The sequence below is a fragment of the Podarcis tiliguerta genome (genome assembly GCF_965153285.1).
Source record: "Podarcis tiliguerta genome assembly, chromosome: 10".
Lineage (NCBI taxonomy): Eukaryota > Metazoa > Chordata > Lepidosauria > Squamata > Lacertidae > Podarcis > Podarcis tiliguerta.
Window position 1 is genome coordinate 73,644,356 of NC_139543.1, and position 18,293 is coordinate 73,662,648.

Below are 18,293 nucleotides of genomic sequence, written 5' to 3' on the forward strand. Positions count from 1 at the left end.
AAAGTGCAAGTAGATAAAGAGGTACTGCTGTGGCGAGAAGTTAAATGGCGTTTCCGTGCGCTGCTCTGGTTCACCAGAAGCAGCATAGTCATGCTGGCCACATGACCTGGAAACTGTCTGCAGACAAACGGCTGTCAATAAAGCTAGATGAGCGCTACAACCCCAAAGTCATTGGCAACTGGACCTAATGGTCAGGGGTCCCTTTACCCTTTACCTTTAATCCCCATGTTACGCCCCCCCAAAACTACACCACTCACATATCACGGTTACATCATGAAAGGGGAGGTCTGGTGGCAGTAATCTGAGCATCCTGGACGCTGCCCCATAGTTCCCCTTGCCCTCCACCAATCACCCATCAAGTGAAACAAAAGGAGATAGTGATTTTTCCCAGCCAAGTTCATCACACCCTTTTGTCTTCATCTGGGTTTGGTATTTCTGGAATGGCTACCTGTCTGGCACTCAGGTATCAGGCTGCCAGGGATTATCACTCAGGCAGAGGGGCTGCTGGGTAGCTGAGCTCACATCTCTATATGAATTTCTGAAGTTTCCCCAGTGAGCCAGTACACAGAGACATCTATCAGTGAATTGTTACATTTGGTATTGTGCAGCAAAGGCCCTTTGAATGAAGTGTTTTGTGGGAATAAATCACAAAAGTCACAAAAGTGATGGTGCTGATTTTGGTAGTGGGCTGCATGTGCATGATATCTGCTGGAGGGGCAAACCCCCCCAACCTGTACATCAATTCCTGCAACCACTGGTGGCCTCTGCCTCTTGTGGGAGGGGGTTCCACAGGTTTTACTCTGCCCTGCAAAAGGAAGTACTTTCTCTTCTCTGCCCTCTTTCCTCCTTCCTTCCTTCCTTCCTTCCTTCCTTCCTTCCTTCCTTCCTTGCACCAGTAAGGTTTTAGGGACCAGGATATATTTCATGTCTGAATGTTTCTATCTGCGGACAACCTCGGTTATATAAGGGGACTGATTCATATATCCGAATGGGGTTTCTCTGCATGCATTTCCCCGCTCCTGGACCCAAGGGGCCTGCAGCGCATCCATGCAAAGGAAGAGCAGAGCTGCCGCCCTCCTGCGCCCCTCCGCGCCCTGACTTGCCCCCCTCTCGCCATGCAGCGCTGGGACCCCCGCTCTCCCCATGGGCCCTATCCTGGGAGAGAGGAGACTCACCGGATCCCAGCAGGCGCCCCCAGGCAGCCTCTGCAGAGCCGAACCAACGGGACCCCCACACGCCCCACTTCTTGCAGGAAAGGGAGGGGTTGGGCTTTCGCTCTGGAGGACCCTGCCCCCCCTCCGTGTTACTTTCCTGTCTAGGAATCCAGCTCGTTTCCGTTTAACCCTTGGCAAGCCGAGCGCACCCAACTCACGCCTCTCCCTCTCGAGAGCCGGAGCATCGCGCACCAATGGCATCCCGAGAAGGCGGAGGAGGAGAGGTTTATGGATTACTTCCGGCAAGGGATACATTCAGTTTTGGACAGCAGCTGAACGGCCCCCTAACAGCAGGTCCCTGAACACGGGTCCTAAGAAATCCTCACTGGCTCTAGATCCGTTTCTGATCACCATTCAAAGTGTCGGGGCTGACCTTGAAAGCCCTAAATGGTCTCAGCCCAGTAGAAGGGGAGGAGCGTCTCCACGTCCATCGCTCAGCCCGGACACCGAGGTCCAGCTCCGAGGGTCTTCTGGCAGGTCCCTCATTGCGAGAAGTGAGGTTACTTCTCGGTTGTCGTGACTGCCCTGTGGAACGCCCTCCCACCAGATGTCAAGGAGATAAACCATCATGCGACCTCCCTAGACGCCTGAAAGCAGCTCCGTATCGGGAAGCTTTTAATATTTCATGTTGGATCATGTTTTCTTCTCTTCTTTTGGAAGCTGCCCAGAGACAATGTTGTTGTTGTTGTTGTTGTTGTTGTTGTTGTTGTTGTTGTACATGTTGTTGTCGTTGGACATCCAGCTTTTAATAGCCAACAACACAGAGATAAAGGGCTGCTTCGTTCTGTGCTTTTGAACTCCTATGTGGGCTTATGGTTCTGGGGCTTGTGGATCTCATGGGATTTAATGTCTTGCCATTATAAATGCACGGGGATAAGTGCATTTACACAGACACATTTCCACAAAACACTAAAACTCCGGCATGTAGCCGCAGGTGATACAATAGGAGCCTTTCTGCAAATGGCCTTTGCTACACAACTCACTGGGTGGTAACAAAGTACACACATTTGCCTCTTTACAACGTAGCCCCGTTTCCTCAGTGAATCCACCCATTTCTTGATGAAATGTAACTTCTGCCAGGAAAACCTGAGCTGAAAGAGTAAGGAGAGCAAAACAGCAGCCCTGTCTGACCCCGTCAGCCTCCAGACTCCCCCAGTCACGTGGCAGGAGATTCTTCCTGAGCCCCCCTCCGTGAGATGGGTGATCCAGTGGATGATCATGGATGATCCAGTGATGATCCACATGATCCAAGCAGACTGGGCCAAAGAGCAGATCTCTAGGCCTGAATGAAACGGGTCTGCGATGATGGATTCTGGAGTCAAGAAATCCGCCCTTTCCAGTGATCTCTCAGGCTGGCCAGGAAAAGGCAGCGAGCAGGAATCCTCAGGCATCCCGGTTGACAGACAGACTTGTCGTGTTGCCAAACATGAAATCGGAGTCTGATCTGATTTCCGTGTACAACTCACTTTGTGACGCAACCGGGGATGTTTTTGGGGTGCTCTCTCTGTGACGGGGGGGGGCCTACTATCTGAGGGTGTCCAAATTGCAACGCGGTTTAGTTCTGGGCTGCTTCACTCCTTGCATGGGGGGGGGGGGGCTCTGCGCGCAAACATATCAACAGCTGCCTTGCTTTCTTCCTGGCCTCATTGTGTTACCTCTGAGGGAGACACAAGGGAAGAATTTTACCTGGGTGTCGGGATGTGTGTGTGTGCCCCATTTTTCCCGTAACACAGGAGTCACAGAGCCCAACTTGCTGCTCAATGTGCACCAAAACATGGACGGATCTAACTTCGTGGCGTGGGGGAAGGAAGGTTTTTGCAATGTAAACATTGAGGGGGGGGACCCCACTTTGTAGTTGGATTGCCGGGATCAGCCCGCTCTCCTGATCGCAGAAGGAAGAGGGGAGGGGGAAAACATTCCTCTCCTCCCCGACTCAATTCTTCCCCTCCCCTCCCGGCACATCCTCCTCTCACCCCGCCCCCACAACACCACCCCTTCCTCCTCCTCTTCCTCCTCCTCCTCCTCCTCCTCCTCCAATCCGGCTTCTGCTCCAGGAATGGGGGGGGGGGGAGGTATCCCCCTCCCAAACTGCCTGCTTTTCCCGGAGGTGGAGCTTCCACTCCGGATTGCTGCTCTGCGCCTTAGCTCTAGGAGAGCGCGCTTTAGGACCCCCCCCCGGTGGATGTTGGAGGAAAGGACAGGAGAATCGGGAGCGAGGACAAAGAGGTAAAGGGGTCGCGGGGGGGGGGGGAAGGGGAGAAAAGGACCCAGAGACCCCCGCCAGCTCCCCCAAGCGCCTTCCGTGGGCCCCACCGGCAGGGCCTGGATCCCGGCACGTGTGCTGCGAAGGGGGCTTTCCTTGGCCCCTTAGGCGCCTTGGCGGGGGCAGGCATGGGACCCCCACCCAGGGGGTCCCCACGAGCGTCACTTGCCCCGTTTCCACTGGCTCCTTGCGGAGAGAGACGGGCCATGGGAAGGTTAACTGGCGCGAGAGAGGCCCCCTGGATAGAGACCCCCCCCCCGCCAGTCCCTTGCGCGTGTTGGTGGCCCCCTCCGGATGGAGAGATGGGACCGCCCGGCGAGGGGTGAGCCGAGACACGTGGGGTCTTTGGGGTAATATAAGTTTTAAAAACTGCTCCTTTTCCCTTACGGGGTACCCAAGAGCCCATATAGAGGCCTTTTGTAGGTTCTCTATCTGTAGGAGAAAATTAACAGAGACCAATCAGAGAATACTGAGAAGCAAAGCAGCTAGTAAGCCTGATCTTTAATAATAATAATAATAATAATAATAATAATAACAATAATAATTTATATCCCGCCCTCCCCAGCCGAAGCTGGGCTCAGAACGGCTAGCAACAGTAAAATAGACAACATTCTGAAATCGTTTCATTATAAAATCAGTTTAAATCAGATTCATGGCAAGTGTTAACAGGGTCCTCACTCACCACATGCAGGAGAGAGGGGGACCCAGAACAAAGGTGTGCCTGCCCTTATATAGACATTTAAAATTGCCCACCCTGGAGTCCAAAACCACTCCCCAGAAACATCATACATACAACACAGAAAAGGTGGTCTACAACAGAAATATCTGGGTTTTGGCCACTCTTTTGTTATTATAACTACTTAATTCCTTAATCTAGATCACAGGTCACAGGCTCACATCCTGTTCATATCTGGAATGTGCCCTTTAGACAGGATTTGTGGGGAAAGAGACAATGGGGAGGTTTCCCACTTTGACCTTGCAGAGAAATATTTGAGGTCAATTTGTGCAAGACCTTTTCTGTGGGGTTTCAGACATGTGGTTTATGTATACAGTTATGAACATTTTTATTATTATTTATGACCTTAAAATTCTTATAACAGGATGCAGGGGAGATTCCAGGAGAAAAGGAGGGGGCCAAGGAAGTGAGTGGGGGGGGGGGGGAGACGTCTCCATCGTGGCACCCAAGGGGAATCTCCAGAAGGGCCACCTAGGCCTCTCCCTCCTGCTTAGGAAGGAGACCTTCAAGGAGACCAGAGAGGGATCCCTGGATAGTTGGGGGTCCTGTCCCCCCACTCCTTCCTTCCTGCAACCTACATCCTCCTTCCACCCCATAAGCCGCTGCCCTGTCCAGACACAGCACTTCCATGAGGAAGTATGTATGAGTCTTGGAAGAGTCAGCGGACAGGGAAGGTCTCAGCCTGCGCACCAGATGGAGCTGGTAGACAGCTGCACTGGACATAGAAATGACCTCCATGGACAGCTGTGAGTTCAAAATCAAGGACCAGGGAGTCGCCCACACCTGTCTGTCCCCTGTCACCAAGGGGCAGTACTTCTGTCTTGTCAGGATTCAACCTCAATCTGTCAGCTGCCATCCATCCTCCAATCACCTCCAGGCAGCCACACAGGGCATTCACCGCCTTCACTGGTTCCAATTTAAAAGAGAGGAAGAGCTGGGTATCATCCACATACTGGTGAACACCCAGCCCAAACCCCCTGATGATCTCTCTCAGCAGCTTCATATAGATATTAAACAGCATGGGGGAGAGGACGGAGCCCTGAGGCACCCCACAAGTGAGAGCCCAGGGGTCTGAACACTCATCCCCCAACATCACTTTCTGGACACAGCCCAGGAGGAAGGAGGGGAACCACCGTATAACAGGGCCCCAGCTCCCCTAGAGGGTCCAGAGGGATACAATGGTCAGAGGTCTCCAAAGCCGCTGAGATCCAGCAGAACCAGGAAATAACTTCCCCCTCGGCCTCTAACCCATCATGGATCATCAACCAGGGCAGTTTCAATCTCATTATGTGGCTTGAATCACGATTGGAAGGATAATGGTGGCAGGAACTTTCTTGGTCCTGCAGCCCACAACAGCTTCAGCTGCAATACTTTTAAAAGCTTTGAAGGGGCCACCAGATGGAAGTCTGGGCCGTGTGTTTGGGGGTTCTGGGCTGCCTAGACTACCAGACCCCCTTCTCAGCCTGGCTGATATGGTCCCAAGGAAAGCAGAGCAGTACATTGGGCACCAGCCTGGCTGCAGGAGTTGAATGAAGAAGGTGTGCAGGACACCATCCAACCCTCTTAGAGACTCCACTCTGGATTTGTGTAGGTTTCCCTCCATAGCCTTTTCTTCTCCTGAAGATAACTCAAGAGGCAGCAAAGTATTACGACCAGAGTTTCCCTTCTCGATGGGCTTCCTTCCCTGGTTGACGATCCCATCTGCCCTTCACTTTCCTCTGCAGAATGGGCAGAATCTGCCTTCTTGACTGTGGGATTCACTTTTGGTCTCCTCCTCTCCATCCACCAGGGCCTGCCTTCACCTGCAGCAGAATTCCCCAATCCACCAAGGATTTGAGACCCATCAGCTATCCTCACCTGGTTTTGCCAGCCGGTTGAAGCCATTCCTGGAACATGGCCCCTGTTGCATCCTGACAGCTTCTGGAAGCCACAGGTGAGAGTTAAGTGCAGGTTGGGGACCAATGGTGGATAAATTACCCCATAAGGTGCATGACATGTCCCTCACCAAAGGTACTACCGCTCCCCTAACAGCCCATGACATCATATAATTATGATATTTGAGACAGAACAGGGAGAAATTCATGTCTCCAGAAATACCATGACTTCAGGCCATTAATGAATCAATACTATATATTCAAGGATGAAGTTTCCATTAAGTACAGTTATCTCTTTGCCTTGAATTTCCTGCTTTTCAATGCCAGGTTAGTATAGTCCTCTGTCAGAAGACAAGCCCAGGATCAGGCAGCCCATCATCATTATAAAGAACCATTGGGGTCGGTGTTTCCGCCTGGGATTCCCATGTGCCATCTGCTTTCCTTCCGCTTCTCCATGCAATGTGAGGCATGTAGACAGAGGTCCATCTCCCAGAACAGGAGCTTCCCTGAGCACCCATTTAGCTGACCCCAAGCACCAAGCCTTGTCACTAGTTCTCTGACTGACCCAGACCACAGTCCCCAGAAAAGACGCAGACCTGGGAATCCCCAAATAATACATCATAATAATAATTTATAATAGCCTGCCCATCTGGCTGGGTTTCCCCAGCCACTCTGGGTGGCTCCCAACAGAACATTAAAAACAGAATAAAACATTAAAGATTAAAAACTTCCCTAAACAGGACTGCCTTCAGACGTCTTCTAAAAGTCAGATAGTTTATTTATATTGACATCTGATGGGAGGGTGTTCCACAGGGCTGGCTCTGATACCAAGAAGGCCCTCTGCCTGGGTCCCTGTAACTTTGCTTCTCACAGGGAGGAAACCTCCAGAAGGCCCTCAGAGCTGGACCTCAGTGTCTGGGCTGGACGATGGGGGTGGAAACGATCCTTCAGGTATACTGGGCTGAGGTCCTTTAGGGCTTAAATGGTCAGCACCAACACTTTGAATTCTGCTTGGAAATGTACTGGGAGGCAATGTAGGTCTTTCAGGACCAGTGTTCTATGATCTAGGTGACGACTACCAGTCACTAGTCTAGCTGCTGCATTCCGGATTAGTTGCAATTTCCGGAACACCTTCAAAGAGCGCGTTGCAGTAGTCTAAGCAGGAAATAAAAAGAGCATGCAGCACTCTGGTGAGACAGTCTGCGGGCAGGTAGGGTCTCATGCTGTGTACCAGATGGAGCTGGTGGACAGCTGCCCTGGACACAGAATTGACCTGTGCCTCCATGGACAGCTATGAGTCCAAAATGACTCACAGGTTGTGACCTGGTCCTTCAGGGCCACAGTTACGCCATCAGGACCAGGGATCCCCCCCCCACCTGCCCACCCTTGTCCCCCCCAGAAACAGTGCTTCTGTCTTGTCAGGGTTCAACCTCAATCTGTTAGCCGCCATCCATCCTCCAAACACCTGCAGGCACCCAAACAAGACATTCACTGCCTACACTGGTTCCAATTTAAAAGAGAGGTAGAGCTGGGTATCATTCGCATGGATCGAAATCATCTGCATCCTCCAGGTGTGGCTGGAGTAGTTCAGCAAACAATCGCTCAATCACCTTGCCCAAGAGTGGAAGATTTGAAACTGAGCGATAGTTGGCCCTATCGGCTGCATCCAAAGATGTTTTTTTAAGAAACTTTTTAATAACTGCCTCTCTCAGCTGGTCTGGGAAGGCTCCCTCACAGAGGGAAGCATTCACCACCCCACAGAGCCCATCACCCAGACCTTCCCGGATCACTTTTATGAGCCAGCATGGGCAAGGATCAAAGAGACAGGTGGTTGGTTTCACTCGTCCAAGCAGCCTGTCCACATCCTCGGGGGTAACAGATTGGAATTGATCCCACACAGCTTGACTAGGCAGGACTCCAGCACTCTCCTGCCCTGGCCCTGCTCCCATGGTGGAGTCTACCTCTTTCCGAATCTGAGCGACTTTATCTGCAAAAAAACTTTGCAAAATCATTGCAGGAGATCTTGGGGGCCTTACCTGGCCCCAATGGAGCAAGTTGTTTCATTAAATTGCGAACCACCTGAAAGAGTCTCCTGCTGCTGTTTTCTGCAGATGCAGTAGAGGTGGTGAAGAAGGTCGTCTTTGCCATCCCTATTGCCACTTGGTAGACTCAATGTTGAGCTCTCTTTTTTTAAAATCATTTTTATTAAGTTTCCCATTTTAACAGTCCAATCAAATCACATTGAATGTTCCAGATTATACAAATACATATCAAATAGTCCAAATATTCTGCCTAAATTATAATTTTTTTGTTGGGACTTCCCATGTTTCAAGTTCGGGGGGGGGGGCTCTGATCATCCCATATCTCTGCTGCCTTGAATAGTCTTTCCAATAGTTCCTTTAAATCTTCCTGTTGTTAACCTTCAATGTTGAGCTCTAACATGTGTCTGGTCAAATTCAGATTGAGTCCATATGGACCTCCTGAGGCCAGTGGGACTGTGCAGGTGATTTATGAAGATCTTGAACGGAGGGAACCACTTAATTTGAAAGGCAGTCTCAAAGGGCAACGGTATTCCAAAATCATACTGCTTTTTAATGATGATTGAGGATTATAAAAGGTTGCTGATGCATTACTATCATTTGACATCATTGCATTTTCATTTCCTAAAAATTGGGAACATGGGTAGGACGTGGGAGAATGTAGGAGATGTTGAAATAAGAAAAGTTGCTAATGGAGTTTGATGCTCCTTTTTTTCCTGCACTCTCTCCCCTGAAACCCAAACAGGATTTCCTTTCCTCCCACTCTGAAGATGGTGATGGAGAAGACATTCAGAATTCTGGAGGATGGGGCACCTTTGGTTTTATTAGGAATAGCCATTGAAATGTGTGAAATGTGGAATATGCTTCACTGAATGAGCACACATAGTTCACATCAACGAACTCAAACGGGGGAGAAACCAATTAAAGGTATGGAGAGTGGAAAGAGTTTAACTGACAGTGGAAAACTTAGAACACATCAGCGGAGACACATGGGCAAGAAAGGATTCAAATGCAGGAAGTGTGGGAAGAACTTCAGTCAGAGTAGACAACTTAAATTACACGAACGGACTCACACGGGTAAAAAAACATATGAATGTCTGGAGTGTAGAAAGAGCTTTAGTGATAGTGGAAGCCTTAGAAAACATCAACGGACTCACACTGGGGAGAAACCATTTAAATGCATGGAGTGCGGAAAGAACTTCAGTCAGAATGGAAACCTTAAATTACATGAACGGACTCACACGGGTGAAAAACCATATGAATGCAAGGAGTGTGGGAAGAGCTTCAATCAGAGTGGAAGCCTTAAATTACACGAACGGACTCACATGGATGAAAGACCATATGAATGCAAGGAGTGTGGGAAGAGCTTCAGACAGAATGGAAACCTTAAATTACACCAACGGACTCATACAGGTGAAAAACCATATGAATGTATGGAGTGTGGGAAGAACTTCAGTCAGATGGGACACCTTAAATTACACGAACGGACTCACAAAAAGGAGAAACCTTTTAAATGTATGGAGTGTGGAAAGAGCTTCCGTCGAAGAGATACACTTAGAATACATCAACGGACTCACACAGGGGAGAAACTATTTACATGTACGGAATGTGGGATGGCCTTCAGTCAAATTGGAAACCTCAATAAACATCAACAGAGGCATTTAGGGGAGAAACCATTTAAATGTATGGAGTGTGGAAAGAGCTTCAGTCAGGGTGGAGCTCTAAGTATACATCAACGAACTCACACAGGGGAGAAACCGTTTAAATGTGTGCAGTGTGGGAAGTGCTTCACTTATGATGCAAGCTTTAGGTCACATCAACGGACTCACACAGGGGAGAAACCATATAAATGTGTGGAGTGCGGAAAGAGCTTCAGTTTCAGTGCAAGCCTTAGATTACATCAACGGACTCACACAGGGGAGAAACCACATGAATGCACGGAGTGTGGAAAGAGCTTCAGTCGGATTGGAAGCCTTAGAATACATCAACGGACTCACACAGGGGAGAAACCATTTAAATGTATGGAGTGTGGAAAGAGCTTTAGTGAGAGTGGAGGCCTTAGAATGCACAAACGGACGCATACAGGGGAAAAACCATTTAAATGCATGGTGTGCGGAACAAGCTTTAGTGATCGTGGAAGCCTTACGAAACATCAAAATATTCACACAGGGGAGAAACCATTTAAATGTATGGAGTGTGGAAAGGACTTCAGGTTCAATACAAACCTTAGAAAACATCAACTGACTCACACAGGGGAGAAACCATTTAAATGCATGGAGTGTGGAAAGGACTTCAGTCAGAGTGGACACCTTAGACAACATCAACTGACTCACACAGGGGAGAAACCATTTAAATGTAAGGAGTGTGGAAAGAGCTTCAGGCAGATTGGAAACCTTAGAATACATCAACGGACTCATACAGGGGAGAAACCATGTGAATGTGTGGAGTGTGGAAAGAGCTTCAGTTGCAAATCTACCCTTAGATCACACCAACGGACTCACACAGGCGAGGGGAAACCATTTAAATGCATGGAGTGCGGAAAGAGCTTCAGTTACACATCTACCCTTAGAACACATCAGCTGATTCACACAGGGGTGAAACCATTTAAATGTATGGAATGTGGAAAGTGCTTCAATCAGAATGGAAGCCTTAAATTACACCAACGGACTCACACAAAGGAGAAACAATTTAAATGCATGGAGTGCGGAAAGAGGTTCAGTTACACATCTACCCTTAGAACACATCAACGGACTCACACAGGCAAGGGGAAAACCATTTAAAGGTGTGGTGTACAGAAAATGCTTCAGTCAGAGTGGAAACCTTAGAAAACATCAGCAGACACACAGGGAAGAAGCCATTTAAATGTATGACATGTGGAAGGAGCTTCAGTCAGAGTGGAATCCTTGATTTACATCAACAAACTCCCACAAGAGACAAACCATATAAACGTCAGGAAAGTATATTGAGGTTCAGTCCTAGTGGAAGTCCTACATCAACAGACTCATGGACAGGAAGAACAGTTGACACTCTAGAAACCCATCAACCCTCGAAAGAGGAGAAGCTGTTTAAAGGGAAAGATTGCAGAAATGCTTTAGTTATAATGGAGTGTTTAAGGAACATCTAAGGACTCAGAGGGGACAACCCATTTAGATGTATGGAGTGAGGAACGTGTTCCTTTCAGAGTCCACTCTTTTGTTCACAGCAATGAACTCAGCAGGAAATCCATCTTAAAAGCATGTCGTGTATTTGAAGTTCTGGTGTTTATATGTAAAACTGTATAGTAATGAAATAATGAAGGTAACGTCTCACTCTAGTGAGTATAATTTTAGATGTAAGGTACCTTTTGATAGTGAGGTGGAATTGGTGAATCTGGATTTCTGGGATGCTCATTTGCCTGGAAGCAGCCGGCAGAAAGCTTTTCTTCGTGAAGCCCCTGCAGATGCTGAGTTGCTGACTTCCCTCCCAGACAACAGGAAGCGAAAGACACACATCCATTGCCCTGTGTCCTTCCAGCCTCTTTCCTCCCTTGCTCCCTTCTGCCGGTGTGTGTGCCTGACTTAGATATCCTGTGTGCTGTATTTTTTTACTGCTGAAACTGGATTTGCTCTCAGGAGCTACATTTTGTGCCTCACTGGGGACCCAGTGAGAACTGTATGCTTTGAAAGCTCAGTAAACTATTACTGAAGAAGTCCTGCTGCCTCTGTGTGTGTTTTTGACCTCAGTGTGGGACTTGCTCTACATGTGGCCCCTACTCTGCTGCTACTTGGCTCATGCCCTGCAGTTGCTCTTCTCAAACATGCAAGACAGTTTTTGCACCAAACTGTCACTCCCCCACCGCATGATCTCCAAGCACGGCTTCTTCACCAGAACTTCATCCCTGCCTCCTAAGCATTCTGAAGAAAACTTGAAATACTGAAATTGAATGGGAGATTTCCCCCCCAAGCCTAATTGCAAGAGGGGAACGGAGGGGCTTCAGGGACCAGGGAAATCTCCTGATGGGCCCATCTTCACTCTTGAAGCCCATGGGGCAACCCCAGAGCTCCTGCTTATTCTGGGGTTTGGGGAAGAGAGTACTTTTCCATAGTTCAATAAGTTTTTATTCAGTCATGCTGCTAGGGAGTTTACCTACCAGAGGACCACAGTTCATATTACCATCACATTGATTTTACTGCTGTGGCTGCTGTTGCTGTCATGGACTGGCTGGTGGGGGGTGGGAGGCACAAGCTGGGGGACCCACAAGGGAAGAAGGCTCAGATCCTGGGGACTGGTGGTGGGATGGCAATGAGCAGAATGAGGGAGAAAAGGGAGCAGACCGGAAGGGGAGATGTTGCAAGCTGAGGAGGAAACAGGGTTTAGTGAGCGGGAAGAGTCTGGGGCAGAGAGCAGTTCAGGCTCAGAGGGAGGAGAGGAGGGGGCCAGGAGACCCAGAGGAGGCCGGCTGCTGAAGCATCCAGGGAGACTCCCCCTCCTGCTGCGACCTCTCCCAGGGTCTCCTAGAGCAGGCATGTCCAACTTCCAAGAGACTGCTATCTACTCACTATTAAAAAAACCAGGCAATGATCTACCCATTGGATTGACCAAAGTTGTTGAGCTTTTTGCTTTCTTGGGGGGGTTGTTGAGCTCCCTGAAGCTTTCCTGAGCCTCCGCATCTGGGGAGAGCTATTTTGTTTGCTGCGGGAAGGAGTCACAATCCTGTCACATTGCGGGTGTCAGGCTTTTAGGTAAGGAGATGAAGCTCAGGTGGAAAAGAGTTTATAAGGAAAAAAAACCTGGCATGTGGATTTACTCGCTGCCCAGCTCGTCAGGGTGCCACTCCCCGGGGGTCCCTCCGGTCAGCAAAAGAAGGAGTCTCCAGCCAAGTGAAAGTTGCAAAACAGTGGTCAGTAGACCTGATCTTTATTTGTTGCAACAAGGTTCAAACACACAAAGAAGAATTAGAAGAAGAGTTTGGATTTGATATCCCGCTTTATCACTACCCGAAGGAGTCTCAAAGCGGCTCACATTCTCCTTTGCCTTCCTCCCCCCCACAAACACTCTGTGAGGTGAGTGGGGCTGAGGGACTTCAGAGAAGTGTGACTGGCCCAAGGTCACCCAGCAGCTGCAGGTGGAGGAGCGGAGACGCGAACCCGGTTCCCCAGATTACGAGTCCACTGCTCTTAACCACTACACCACACTGGAGTAGGAATGGGGTTGCGTGAACTTTTAAGACCTCTCCCCCCCCCCTTTCCCATAATACATTTTTGAACAGCCTCAGCGTTACATCACAAATATGCCATAAAGAGGGAGTGGTGGTCATGGGGTAGCATGAGACCCTCACCCACCGCTGTCAATCACCCCTATTTCCTGTCAATCACCTTCTAAGTATCCGCTTCCCAAAGAAGAATAAAACCTTTCACACTTCTCTCTACCTTCGGACTTTCCTGAGTTTGGGCTTTGAGAGTATCTGCTTCCAGTTCCCTCCACCAATGGATTTCTGCCTGGTTCATTGTTGCCCCTCCTGTTCCTTCCTCTTGTTTCCTCCTGGGAAGGGGTGAGGTGTACATGACCATAAGCTGGTGGGATTATGGAGGAGGGCTGTGCCGAAGAGCCACCTTCCCAGTGGGAGGAAAATGCCATTGGAATGGAACCAAGCGGTTGAGGCACTGGTTTTATGTGAATTTCTGGAGATTTTGTATGTTTCCCCCTTCAGCCAAGTTCAAAAGATACATTGTACCACTTCTGGGCAACCGATACCAGAATGGAGACATTTTATGAAGCTCCTTCCATTGTCTGCCCAGCAGGAGGCGCTAAATCAACCTGCCAAAGGCTGAGCTGCCTTCCCAAGCATTGCAGTGGTGCCCTGCCCATTGCGCCCTCCAAACACCAGAGGCCGCTGTTTTGCAACATCTGATTGGTTGGCTGCCAAAATCTAACAACCCTGATTGGTCAGTGGTTGCCCATTCACAGAAAATGCAGAGTTCATTCATGAAATAATGGTATTTCGTGGAAGCATGCATTTAACAGTAGATTTCTCAAAAGAGAGAGGTCTGGGGTTTTAGGGTTGTGTCAGGCTTGTCCGTACAGTGTAGGGGAACGCTCAGGCTCATGGTCTTGACTTTGGCTCCAGACCATGGAGGGGATTTGGTATTACTTCCGGGAGGCCACAACCCACCTCCCCGGCTTGTACTATCAGAAAAAGGGTCTGTGCTGCAACGAGTTTTGTGTCCCCTTCTGCCATGTGGACTCTACCCCATGAAATAGCTTTGTAATTCTGGACTATCACAAAGAACTGAGGGGTGTTAATGGAGAAATCTGAGGGCTACTTGGGGAAAAAAACAAGGACACCAGCCAGGAAGAGCAGAGCAAAAGAGCAGCCAGTTGGCTTGGTCTTGATTGAAGACTGTTGCAACAGGACTCCCACCTGCCACCAGGTGGAACAAGATGGAAGCCCCCAACAAAAGAGAACCCAAACTTTTTTTAGCTGCTAACCCCCATGTTAAAGGAAAAGGGACCCCCGACCACTAGGTCCAGTTGCAGACAACTCTGGGGTTGCGGCGCTCATCTCGCTTTATTGGCCGAGGGAGCCGGCGTACAGCTTCCGGGTCATGTGGCCAACAGGACTAACCTGCTTCTGGCGAACCATAGCAGTGCACGGAAATGCCGCTTACCTTCCCGCCGGAGCGGTACCTATTTATCTACTTGCACTCTGACGTGATTTTGAAGTGCTAGGTTGGCAGGAGCTGGGACTGAACAACAGGAGCTCACCCCGTCTTGGGGATTCGAACTGCCGACCTTCTGATCGGCAAGCCCTAGGCTCTGTGGTTTAGACCACAACACCACCCAAATCCCCATGTTACACCCCCCCCAACTACATCACTCATACATCACGGTTACATCATGAAAGGGGAGGTCTGGTGGCAGGAATCTGAGCATCCTGGACCCTGCTCCATGGTTCCCCTTGTCCTCCACCAAACACCAATCAAGTGGAACAAAAGAAATATTTACATTTCCCTGTTTCCGGCCAAGTTAATCACACCCTTTTGTCTTCATCTGGGTTTGGTATTTCTGGAATGGCTACCTCTCTGGCACTCAGGTATCAGGAGGCCAAGGATTATCACTCAGGCAGAGGGGCTGCTGAGTAGCTGAGCTCACATGTCTATAGGAATTTCTGAGGTTTTCCCAGTGAGCCAGTACATAGAGACATTTATCAGCGAATTCTTGCATTTGGTATGCAGCAAAGGCCCTTTGAATAGACACTTTGATGAAGTGTTTCGTGGGGACAAATCACAAAAGTCACAAAAGTGATGGTGTTGATTTTGGTAGTGGGCTGCATGTGCATGATATCTGCTGGAGGGGCAACCCCCCCCCCAACCTATACATAAATTCCTGCAACATGGGGCAAGCAGAGCTTCTAGAGAGTTTACACTCTTAGACAGACAGAATGGGTGCACCCATTTTTTAAAAAATAATTTTTTATTGGTTTTTCATAAAGTTATACACAATAACCATAACCACTCCAAAAAATAAAAATAAAAAAGGTTATTTTGAACCTTGAGACCTCCTTCCCTCCCTCCATGGGTACCATTTCTTTTAAAAAATTCTCTTTTCCCCTGCATCTTTTACCACTATCCATCTATTATATAATCATGATAACCAAAGTTTGTTTCACTTTACAAGTGTCCTTGTAATCCTGCCAATGATTTCAACTGTCTACAGTGGTCTTTTAGATATATTTATACTTTCACAAGTTTCCCCCCACCCAGTGAGCAGGAGCTCGATGATCTGTAGAAGGTTTCCACTGTGCAATCAACATGGTAAGTGAGTCCCTGGCAGGGGATGGTGCCGTGGAGCCCTTGGGTGTGTTCCGTAGACCTCCAGGAGTCCCTGGACCCCTAATTGGGAACCACTGCTTTACAGCTAAAACAATGAGAAACAGTGTTGTCTCTCTACTACTGATCTAACCAGCCCTGCTTCACATTACCACCACTCTCCTATTCCATCCCACCCTCCAATGGTCTCTACTGAAGAGGCCAGAGATCATACTGGCTGCAAATCTTGGAAGACCTGTTCCCTGTCTTGCATGCCTGGGAGGGTGGAGACCAGACTGACTCCAGCCACGGAGGCCTTGGCTGCTGAAGAGTCCTAGAAGACCTGCTCACTGCCTTGCCCATCTGGTCTAAGAGGGTGGGGCCTGGAGTGACTGACGGATGAACTCCAGCTACAGGGTCTGAGGCCAGCTGAGAAGACCAGAGACCATCTTGGTTGTGTGTTCTGGAAGTCCTGCTCCCTCCCTTGCTGGCCTTTCCCACCTGGCCTGAGAGGGCCATCTAAAAACATTGAGATTGTCGAAAAGGTCAGAGGCTATTATGGCAGTGAGTCCTGCTCCCTGCCGATCGAGGGACATCAGAGTACCACACTATTCTACCTTGGTCAGGCTACAGCTGACCACTATTTAAGAAAGATATTGACAAGATGGGAAGTTTGCAGAGGAGGGCAACTAAGATGGTCCAGGGTCTGGAAACGAAGGCTCATGAGAAACGGGTGAGGGTGTTGGACATTTTCAGCCTGGAGAAGAAGAGACTGAGAGGAGACCTGGAGCTCCCCAGAGCGAAGAGGAAGAGAAGGGTGGGTATAGAGAGTCGGAGGATATCAGAAACAGAGCTCTCTAGAGAGACAGAGAGCTAGAGGAGGAAGGAGTAGTTATCCTTTCTTCCAAGCCATTTGAAGACGAGCCCCCTCAAAATCTCTTCTCCCCTGCCAGAGAAGAAGAGATAAATTCTCAGGGAAGTGAGAGTGCTGGAAGCCAAGGGATTAATGGGCGGACTCTCACAACACCACCGGGGGGATGATTCATCAGAGAAAGGGGTGGGACACCAGCCAGAATCTCCCCCTGCTCCTACCCTGTTTCCCCGAAAGAAAGACATCCCCCCAAAATAAGACCTACTTCCAGTTTTGCCTCTCGCTGTAATATAAGGCCTCCCCCGAATATAAGGCCTCCTCGATAATAAGGCCTCCCTGAAATATAAGGCCCCCGAAGCTACTGTAAGGCATTGTACCATACACAGGTAATAAATTTCCTCTTTCTTTTCTTTTCTTTTTTTGTTCAACAATAAATGTGTGCCATATTCTTCTTCATGGAAAAATAAGATATCCCCTGAAAATAAGACCTAGCACATCTTTGGGAGCAAAAATTAATATAAGACACTGTCTTATTTTCAGGGAAACAGAGTAGGATAGTCAGGGTCAAATAAAAATGTCAATTGCAGAAACAAAAGGGGAGCTTCTGGAAGACATCCTGTTGGAGGAGGAATCAGAGCCCAGATGCCTCAATGTCTTGAAAGGAGTTGGCAGTTGTGGGAGTGGCAGGGGTATATATGGTATATATATATATGGTATATAATAAAAGCTGCTTGAAAACTGACGGAGTCTGCTTGCTGCGTGATTAAGACGAGGGCCCAGCAATATTGTGACACAGAGGTTGTACTAGGTGATAATCAGGGTCCCTTCCACCTCTACAATTCTCTGATTTTATTGATGGGAAGTGAGATTGCTCCTCTTACTGAAACTCTTTCCACATTCCAAGCAGCGATGTGATTTCTACTCTATATGAATTATTTCATGCGAAGTGAGATTTTCCTTCTGACTGAAGCTCTTTCCACACTCTTGGCATTGGTATTCTCTCCATTGTGAGTTATCTTATGCTGGTGGAAGCCTTTGCTTGTGTAAAACCTCTTCCAACAATCCAAGCACTGATAGGTCTTCTGCTCTGTATGAATTCTTTGATGGGAGGCGAGATGGTTCCTCCGACGAAAGATTTTTCCACATTCCAAGCATTGGTAGGGTTTCTCACCTGTATGTATTTTTTGATGAGAAGTGAGACTTTTCTTCCAACTGAAGCTCTTTCCACATTCCAAGCACTGATAGGGTTTCTCCCCTGTATGAATTCTTTGATGGCAAGCGAGACTGGTCTCCCGACAAAAGCTCTTCCCACATTCCATGCACTTATAGGGTTTCTGCCCTGTATGAATACTTTGATGGGAAAGGGAGGCTTCCCTCCATCTGAAGCCCTTTCCACATTCCAGGCATCGATAGGGTTTCTCTCCTGTATGAATTCTTTCATGGGAGGCGAGATGGTTCCTCCGACGAAAGCTTTTTCCACATTCCAAGCATTGGTAGGGTTTCTCACCT

General features: G+C 48.7%; 2 protein-coding genes across 22 annotated transcripts in view; one reads left to right on the top strand and one right to left on the bottom strand.

The window, feature by feature from the left end:
* Nucleotides 1-11,814, top strand: part of LOC310659081 (uncharacterized protein) — a 59,229-nt gene extending 47,415 nt beyond the window's left edge. For 2 of the 4 annotated variants that reach the window (XM_083402065.1, XM_083402066.1), the window contains exons 2-3: nt 6,003-6,146; nt 8,872-11,814. In XM_083402065.1, coding sequence (XP_083258191.1) covers nt 8,999-10,906 — 1,908 coding nt within the window. In that variant the 5' untranslated portion in view covers nt 6,003-6,146; nt 8,872-8,998 and the 3' untranslated portion in view covers nt 10,907-11,814. Of the gene's footprint in view, nt 1-3,233; nt 3,441-6,002; nt 6,147-8,871 lie in introns of those variants that run through there. The other 2 variants (XM_083402064.1, XM_083402067.1) reach the window with 2 other exon arrangements.
* Nucleotides 1-18,293, bottom strand: part of LOC310659024 (uncharacterized protein) — a 61,241-nt gene that overhangs the window by 10,267 nt on the left and 32,681 nt on the right. Inside the window, exon 1 of one of the 18 annotated variants that reach the window (XM_083401853.1) lies at nt 1,176-2,376. The exons of 13 other annotated variants lie outside the window; for them this stretch is intronic. Coding sequence is in view for 1 of the 5 variants with exons in the window: in XM_083401852.1 (XP_083257978.1) it covers nt 1,176-1,469 (294 nt within the window). In the remaining 4 variants the exon portion in view is untranslated. Of the gene's footprint in view, nt 1-1,175; nt 2,377-18,293 lie in introns of those variants that run through there. 4 more of the 18 variants (XM_083401852.1, XM_083401858.1, XM_083401855.1 and 1 more) reach the window with 4 other exon arrangements.